The sequence below is a fragment of the Etheostoma spectabile genome, chromosome 9, assembly GCF_008692095.1.
Source record: "Etheostoma spectabile isolate EspeVRDwgs_2016 chromosome 9, UIUC_Espe_1.0, whole genome shotgun sequence".
NCBI classification, from domain to species: Eukaryota; Metazoa; Chordata; class Actinopteri; order Perciformes; family Percidae; genus Etheostoma; species Etheostoma spectabile.
The window spans coordinates 22,096,766-22,105,967 of NC_045741.1; the positions used below are offsets into that span (position 1 = coordinate 22,096,766).

Sequence of the window (9,202 nt, forward strand, 5' to 3'; positions counted from 1 at the left end):
TAATCATGCACAACACAGTCTGGAAACATATTTGCGTTTATATGTGCCTTCAGCCGGAAAGGTTGCCACTATATTTGGTGCTTCAGTTCATCATTTGCATAAATGCATCCCAGGGTCTTTGCCGTTAATTGTATTTGCCACGCTCAAGTCATAATTTGAAGTGTGTGTGTCAAGTCATTTTTGTTTTTTCCCATCTTGTATATACTTAAATATTTGTTCTTACATTCTTAAATTTTATTCTTATATTCTGTTATTATAATTATTATTATTTCATGTATATTGTATGTATGTATATTTTGTGTGCTGCTGTAACACTGTAATTTCCCATTTTTTTGGGATCAATAAATATCTATCTATCGATCTATCTATCTATCTATAAGACCAATAGAATTTAGGATTTAGTGACCAACATGCCTTATAGAGGAAACACTGGGCCAAAAAGAATGTACATACAATCAATATGCTTGTATTAGAATAACTTCACTCTTGTATTGATTATGTTATTGTATAAAGCATCTGTGGTGTAAAGACTGGATATGAGATAATTATGTACACATGAATTAAATGTGTAATGTGATAAACAGTATATACACCAAAGCCAAAATCTATTTTTGAGATTACTGATGTTTTCCTGTGTTGCTCATCTTAATCACATGTGGCCTTCAGTTTGTGCAACTTTAAAGTTTACAACAGTTTTGCTAAGCTGAAAATGTTTTCTACAAAGAAAATATCAAAGAATAAAACTTAACACAAAGTTAAATTTTACTCTTTAACATTAGTTAAACACATGTTTTGCGAATTTGGGGAAGTACTGCATTGAACACGCCTCTGAAAGAAAGGTAAAACAAGGCACGGCAAAGCAAACAATTGCCCCAAAACCACAGACCCAAATGGATGGTAATTGGAATATGTTATAGTAAGTATAATATACACTGATATGATGAACAGGGTCCCTGAATTAAAATGTAGTTGGGAGGCCTTCATTCAGCTAAAGGTGTGTCTGCATGAGGCCTATTCCTGAAATTATTTCCTAAATACAATTAATTGTTCCTGTTGACCAATAAGCATACGTCCCTGTCAAATAAACAGATAAAATAAATTACTTTGGTGTTTCATCAATGACCACCAGTCATAGTCCAGCAAACAGTGGGAATTCTGTAGCTACACATTGCACAGTAAGTGAGAGTATATGAACCTTCTTCTGTGCATGTGGAGACATTTATGTTTTTATATATTCTTTAATTGTTACAATCTGTTGGGTCGTGACATATAGGCCTAGTCCTGTCTAAAAAACGTTTTCTGTTCAGTCAGTGTCTGTGGTTTGGGTCATAGTTCGTATTATACTTCATTCGTCAAGCCGATTATAGTAAAATGTTCTTTTTTATTATATAATATGGTTAAATGGTAAGTGTTTTCACAAGCATATTGATGAGTTGTTGTCTAATGACAGCGGTGGTCAACATTGTGGGCGCTGGTGACGTCAAAAGGAGGAGAGACTTTCGACCAATCAGCGTCGGCTGCCCTGCTCAACATCTCCTCTGTTAACACAATGGGGAAGGTGAGCAGCAGCACAGGTTGTTGGGATTGAAGGAGTTTGAACCATAGGCTGTATCAAATTGGTTTGAACTCGACAACCTCGTAGGTCTACCAAACTAGAGAGCGCCCGGGGGTTTGAAGCGAGTAGGTATCCAGGAAGTCAGCAGACAGCATTTCTATGTCCTCTTTCGTTTCTGTCAACATGTTTTCGCTGCTAACGATAGACACCAACAAGTGGGGCTCATTTGACTAGACCGCAGTCCTAGCCGACTTCGAGTGTCACCAGGCAGATGCTTTAACGTTACATTTTAACATTAAACCAGACGGCTGGTTATGTTCAAAGCTGTGTAGTTAGCTCACTGGCCGCATGTCACACTGACTCTAGAATCAGCTGATGAGAGCTAACTAAATTGTAGCCTTCTGTCTGCTGCGTGTCCGCGTCACGCGAGAGTGATTTGAATGTCAACTGGGTTGATTTGTTTGTCAACGTCCTTTGCATTCATATCCATGTGAGAGTGCCACGACCTGCTTTACGTGTCCTCAAGACACATGTCTTTGGTAAAGCGGTCACTGATTTTGCTTTTTTAAATTGAAGTTACCTGTGTAAGGATGGAGAGTGGGGGTGACCGTGTCCTCCGGTCTCGCTGCCAAGCCATTCCTAAAATGCCCACCTTCCCTGACTTGGATAACTCTTTGGACGGGGAGTGTAATCAAAAGCAACACCAGCAAGGCAATGGAGGCAACCACGTTTCCAGCAATGGTAAGAACGGCTCAAGTCCCTCATCAGCAGGTCCAATACATTATTTTACAGTAAAAGATTTGATGCAATGTGCATGTTGATTCAACCCCTACCTTCCCCTTTTTTATTTCAGTAAATTTCCCTGGATGTGTTAATCAGTCCATTTGAGGATGTATTTCGTCTTAAGCAATGTGATGTGACCTGTGGAACAGTTGGTGTGGTTAACAAAGATAATAAATTGCCAAGAAATGAAAGTCAATGAACTGATCATGAGAACAGATGACTGTAAAACAGAGGTCTGACAAAGATACTGACCACTCAACAAAAACAAACATTTCGGAAGGTGAAAAAAGTTATGATGTAATTTATTGGCCGTCTTTGCTACAATGTCAAGTTCAGTCGGTTTTTTCTTTGCTACACTGTTTGAGTGTTGATAGATGGTTGGAGCTACTGCTGCTGCTTGTCTCTGTGCGTGATTGACCTTTACAACTGCCCGAACTTGTTCATTCATCAGACACCCAAGTCTAATAACCTATAGTTAACCACACCAGCAGTCACATAGATGTCATAGGTGTGTCTCCTTTTGGATTTTGCAACATTGGCATTTTTTGCACACTACTACATTTTCACACACAATGACTCAAATCTACTCAATCTCAATCCAATACTCAACAATAGGCACCCATTTCAATCACTTAAGAAACACGGGTTATTAAAAACAGGTTTTAATTCTATCTGAACAATTAAACTAGAGTAATGTCTTTCTATGCGCCATCTCCTCAAATGTCCCCCAGATAGCCAACCTGTCTTTTGGTGATTCAATGAAATATTCAACATGAACTGATGTTTACATTTACCATCTTGAAGTTCTGTTGTTAATTTAAGTGTGTCCAGAATACTTAGCTTTAGTCCTTAGCTATTGGAAGACTACAAAGCAGCATGTTGACCAGGTTTTGTTTTATCATATGCTCAGTATGCTCTCTTTCAGGAAAAATTGAAGTGGAACATGTCATCAGCAAAAAGCTACAACTGAAAAGGAAAGCAGAGGTTAGTAAGTCAGTAATTTGAGTTAAGAAAACGCTCAACCAGCTTGTTGGAATGAGCCGATTAGAACAGGTGATCTTGGGTTTCCTCCAGTTGATATGTTCATTATGTCATCCTACATTTAATCAACTATTAAGCTTAGATTGACACACGACCACAGTCAAAAGTAGAGTTAATTGTTTTGTTTGTATGGTTTATTTCTGTCAATAGTCTATCTGCACTCACTTTAATTATTGGGTTTATTTATAATTTTTTAGGTTTTCTGGTAATTTTGGGTATACACTTGATTTGAGCCTCTCTCAATTATATCAATATTATTAAATCCAATTTGTTCTCTCTTGAAGATGTTCTGACAGTAGAAAATATGGATTAGCTGTGAACCAGCAGATGCTGTGACGACTAGAAATAAGAAAAGAATGGCAGTTGATATGAAAATAAATTAATACATTGAAATCAAATTATACGTAGCAATTTTTAAATAGCTGGAAAAAAAATTCCATCTTGAGGAAATGTGCTCAACATTTCTGCATTCACATTTGACCTATTATGTATCCAGAGCAACTGCTGATAAGTGTTTCAGCGGGTTGCTCGAGGACACTTTATAAAATATCTTCTTCAAATCATGTCTCTTCTCTCTTAATACCTTAACGGTTTAGGTCCAAAATACATTTCTGATCTGCTACTACACTATGACCCCCCCAGACCTCTCAGGTCATCTGGGACAGGTCTACTTTCTGTCCCCAGAGTCAGAACTAAACAGGGTGAAGCAGCTTTCAGTTTCTATGCTCCTCATATCTGGAATAAACTCCCAGAGACCTGCAGATCCGCTGCTACTCTCAGTTCTTTTAAATCAAGGCTGAAGACCTTTCTTTTTGATGCTGCCTTTCTTTAAATTAATGCTCATTTCTTTAAATTTCTTATGCTGCACTGTAACTTTTATTCTTGTGTTTTATGTGTCCTAATGTTTCTATTTGGTTTTAAACTGTCTATTCATGTGTTTTAATGGTTTTTAATGCTTATGATTTTTAACTGTTTGTACTTGTGTTTTATCTGTTTAACTGATTTTGAAGCACTTTGAATTGCCCTGTTGCTGAAATGTGCTCTACAAATAAAGCTGCCTTGCCTTGCCTTGAATTTTCTCACCTTTTTAACACCTTAATATTCCACAATTGTGCAAGTTGTTGTCAACTCTGAATGGTAACTCTTCCTTTGTCTTTTTTTTCTTTATTGCTCAGTACCTGAAGAGTGACCTGATGCATCAGTTTGACAGTCAGGTTAATGATTTCATGGACAGTCTCATCGAGGAGTCGGCCAGCCTGGAGCCTGCACTTGTCCCTGCTGTCTTCTCGCCTCCGCTGTCAGACAAGGAGAGAAGTAAACTCGGGTGCTGTCTTTTAACTTCTACTAGCCTATCAAAGCAATTTTAGTTTTAATTTGCACTTGAACCAGATGTTTACTGTTTTAGCGCATATATGTGGACAAACTTTTCCCTTTTTTGCTCTTGGTCATACACACTTTTCTCCAACAAAAAACAATTTGCTGGCCACTGACGTCGTCCTTATTTAATTTTTTTTTAGGTCTTTCCGGCCTCCTCATGGCCAGGGCAAACTGTTTGTCAGTCGCAGGTCCCTCTTAGAGTAAGTTGACACATTGAGCTGAAAGAAATGTAAAAATTGTATTGCCACCTTTGTTCATTAAAGTGTTGTGGAGATTGCTGCTGCTTAAAGATTGACGACACCAGTGTAGCTGTATAGACTCTAATCACCTGCTGTCTGTTTTTCGGCAGTGAGCTGTTTGAGGTCAACCACATCAGGACTATCTACCACATGTTTATTGCCCTGCTCATTCTCTTTATCCTCAGTACACTGGTGGTAGATGTCATTGATGAAGGCAGGTAATGTAGAATACTGCTATGTATAATGCCTTATGGTTTTATTATGCTTTTGTTGAACTAGTTAATTCCTTAGATAATTTTTCATGTGCTGTGACTTAAAGATTCTCCTCTCTTCTTCATCTTCTTTGCCTCAGACTGGTGCTGCACTTTGACCTGCTGGTCTATGCGTTTGGACAGTTCCCTCTGGTGGTGTGCACATGGATCTGCATGTTCCTGTCGGTGTTGCTGGTTCCCTACACCCTGTTCCGTTTGTGGTCCCAGACCCAGTCTGGGTCTTGCAGTCACCCTAGGTTGTGCAGTGTGCTGTTTGGGTCTGCATTCCTGCTGTACCAAGCTCTGGGTGTGGGATTCCTGCCTACATATGTGGTGGTGACCAACAGTTTTCCACCTGCATCCTGTTTCATCATCATCCTGGAACAGGTAGATGACCAGTGTGGATCACATCCACAGTTAATGTGTTGTGTTCAGCCTTATTTTTTGCCTTATTTAAATCACTTTCAAATGTCTTTTTAAAATATGTGTAAACTCACCTTCTCTTCTTGAATTGACTCCGTGGACAAAGTTGTAATAGCTGCTGTGTCTGTTTTTATATTTGTCTTATTCCAGGTGCGTCTAATGATGAAAGCCCACTCCTTTGTCAGGGAGAATGTACCAAGAGTCTTAACCTGGGCTAAAGAAAAGACCAGTACGTCTCTTTTTTTTCCTCATGTGTATCCATGTGCAGTTCCTGTTTGCCAATTCATACAGTTACTACCTTTCTCATTGCTAATGGTTTCCTGTTCCTTATGTTCTGATAAGCAGTCTCTCCTATCACCAATAGGTCCTCGCCCAGTGGTCCCTCAGGTTTCTCAATATATCTACTTTCTGTTTGCTCCAACACTCATCTACAGAGACAAGTACCCCAGGTAAACAGACCACCTCCTTGTTTTTTTCCCCATATAGTAGTTCATATAAAGGTAAAACCTTGTTTCTCACTTTATATAGGAACCCAGTGATCAGATGGGGCTATGTGGCAACAAAGTTACTTCAGGTACCAACCTCTTTCATATTTTAAGGCTGAGCTTATTTAAATTTGTGACAAATAACAGCTAATTTTTGTGACAATTTCATCCATCCCTGCCCTACAGGTACTAGGCTGTCTGTTTTATGCCTATTACGTGTTTGTGCGGCTGTGCATCCCTCAGTTCCACAGCATCAGTCCGCAGCTGTTTGACTTGAGGGCCATGGTCCTCTGCATCTTTAACTCCATATTGCCAGGTAAGATCAGCCACTAGCTTCTTGTTTTTATGTTGTTGTCTTTTAGCATTAGTATAATCAACTTTTATTGTCTGGGCCACATCTGTATTTATTATAGCTTAATCGTTTTATCTCATTTTAGAGTGACCTTTTACCACCAGTCCAGGGACAGCGGATGTAAAATAGCCTCCAGAATAATTCTGGCACATTTTACTTTTATGTAATATTAGTGTGCATTGTCCCTTATAAATAAAATAAAAAAAATAGCTTGTGGACCCTTATCAACAAATACTCTTTCATACATCCCTTAGTCTCACTCAATCTCAAGGGTTACAGTAGTAAAAATGTTTTCATTTTTTTCATTTGCAGGAGTGTTGATCCTCTTCCTGGGATTCTTTGCCTTCCTCCACTGTTGGCTAAATGCTTTTGCTGAGATGCTCTGCTTTGCTGACAGAATGTTTTACAAGGTACTTCTTCTGTCACTGCCAGCCACAGCACAATGTGAATTAAGTTCCTATGCTTTTATATTTGACAAATTTCATTTTGATTACACATGACAGGATTGGTGGAACTCAACCTCTTTTGCTAATTACTATCGCACTTGGAACGTAGTGGTCCATGACTGGCTGTACTACTATGTGTACCGAGATCTCCTGTTGGTCAGTGGTTTTTCTATTGGTACAATCTTTTTTTTTTTTTTTTTTTTTAAAAGAATAGTAGCTGCATTCTGTCTTAGGTCAGGTTTATAGGGAATTTAATTTACTATTTTGTAATTATAAAAAAAGTGTTACTGTTGTTTTTGACTTGTCTGTTCTCTCCACTGTTGTCTTCCAGATGTCTCAGAGGCGTTTCAGACCAGTAGCCATGCTGTTGGTGTTTACAGTATCTGCAGTGGTCCACGAGTACATTCTTGCAATCTGCTTTGGTTTCTTCTATCCCGTGCTCTTCTGCCTCTTTATGTGCTTTGGAAGTAAGAGAAACAACCTCTGTGTTCCTCCCTATTCTCCCTCCACTCTGTTTTTAATATGTATCGGTCACCCAGACTTGCTTGAAAATTCAGCTAAATCTATTATTATTATTATTTCTGTGCTATGACACGCACAATAACATGGTCTAGTCTATATCACTCTGCATTTATTTTTTCATTATGTTTACACCCTCCAACTTCCATTTTTCTCCCTCTCACAGTGATGTTCAACTTCATTCTGCATGACCAAAGGAAAGGTCCCATCTGGAACATAATCATGTGGACATCCCTCTTCTTGGGTCAGGGAGTCATTATCTGTCTGTACTCCCAGGAATGGTATGCCCAGTCCTACTGCCCCCTGAAGGAGGTAACACCTGCAGCATTTCTTCGTGTTGCCCTCTAAATACTGACATGCTGATTATTTAGATACAGCTGAATGTTAGCTTTTGCTTTGCTAACCTTGAGCATAGACACAAATTTAGCTTCATATTTTTTTTTCTTTCTAATTCCAGCCTTCATTCCTTGAGTTACTGAAGCCTCGCTCCTGGAGCTGTCAGAGAGGCCTGACAGCGGATTCTGATAGGCCATGATCTACGTTTGGACTACTGCTGAGGATCAATATAAATTTAACCAGCCTTTCTTTTGCTGTCTTAAGTTCTGGTCTTTCAGTTTGTTTTATTTCATTGCACTAAGGTCATAAGTCTGTGTGAATGTATGGAAGAGATCCAATCATTATCTGCCAAAATGTTCTTTACTGTAAGAGCAGCGTCACAGTGATGCCTTACTTACCCGTTTAAAAGACAGACCCAACTAAATTTTCAATAAAAGTTCACATAAAATCACATGTGAACTCTGTTTATGTAACATTTTTTTACTTATTACTTTTGCCTTGATCAACTGTGAAATCGCTACTTGTGCCAATATGATAGTGGCAAACATTATTGCAGCGGAATACAAACAAATACACTATTCAAACATCACATATCATTTTTGCAATTACTACTCTATTATAAATATTACTTAATATGCTTGGAAAGCCTTTCAATGTGATTTATTTTCATTGCCAATAAGATTTATTTTGAAAAATGGCCACTGTTTGGTGTTTGTATAAATCAATGAGGAGCTGTGGCCGCTGTACTTGTGGTTCCAAGATTGCAGTCAATTCCTCTAAAGAGAAAAATGAAGGTTTGGCATGCAGATATAGTTTGAAAATAATTTTATAATAAATATGAAAATATAAAAAACATTAAACTCCAGAAAAATAAATGTTCAACATGGATTTAATGTATTCTGACTGCTGAATGTATTCATCAAGATTTTAATATTCAAATTGAACTGGTTTGAACATAGATCTAGAGTCATAGATACAGAGTTTCCTCTGAACTTAAATATTTCAGTTTGAGAGTTATGTGAAGGTGAAATTCCCTACAGAATAACTTGCTGCTAGAATAATATTGAAATAGTGATGTTACTTAATTAGCACTAAGGGCTACAGATGGTTTTGTCAGATACTGAGTACACGAAATAAGAGTTTTGTTTTTTAAATGTCTAACAGAAGAAGGAATGTATATGCACAGTGTGCTTTTAGTTACTGTGGTCTTAAAACAATTCGTTTACACATTTGTATTATTTTGACGTCATCACAAACCTAATGCACAGATAATGTTGTCAATTCTGACATTTCAATGCAGGGATAATGTATTTACAGTTGTGAATAGTGAAATGCACAATATGAAGTAAAGACCAGCAATGACAAACAGGGCGCGTCCAAAAACATTATGACCAC

The 9,202-nt window shown here is 38.1% G+C and overlaps 1 protein-coding gene across 10 annotated transcripts; it reads left to right on the forward strand.

Moving 5' to 3' along the window:
* Positions 1 to 1,507: 1,507 nt before the first annotated feature.
* soat1 (sterol O-acyltransferase 1) lies at positions 1,508 to 8,344 on the forward strand. Of its 10 annotated transcripts, none has more exons than XM_032526630.1 (16): positions 1,508 to 1,716; positions 2,145 to 2,296; positions 3,249 to 3,322; positions 4,555 to 4,703; positions 4,897 to 4,956; positions 5,106 to 5,213; positions 5,348 to 5,633; positions 5,820 to 5,898; positions 6,034 to 6,118; positions 6,198 to 6,243; positions 6,341 to 6,470; positions 6,819 to 6,916; positions 7,010 to 7,108; positions 7,284 to 7,419; positions 7,638 to 7,783; positions 7,929 to 8,344. In XM_032526630.1, coding segments are annotated over exons 1-16 (1,728 nt in total). In that variant the 5' UTR covers positions 1,508 to 1,714; the 3' UTR covers positions 8,007 to 8,344. The 10 variants fall into 10 exon arrangements, with proteins under 10 accessions (XP_032382521.1, XP_032382526.1, XP_032382523.1 ...); XM_032526635.1 differs by having other exon boundaries at positions 3,264 to 3,322; XM_032526632.1 differs by having other exon boundaries at positions 1,508 to 1,680; positions 2,132 to 2,296.
* The last annotated feature ends 858 nt before the right edge of the window (positions 8,345 to 9,202 follow it).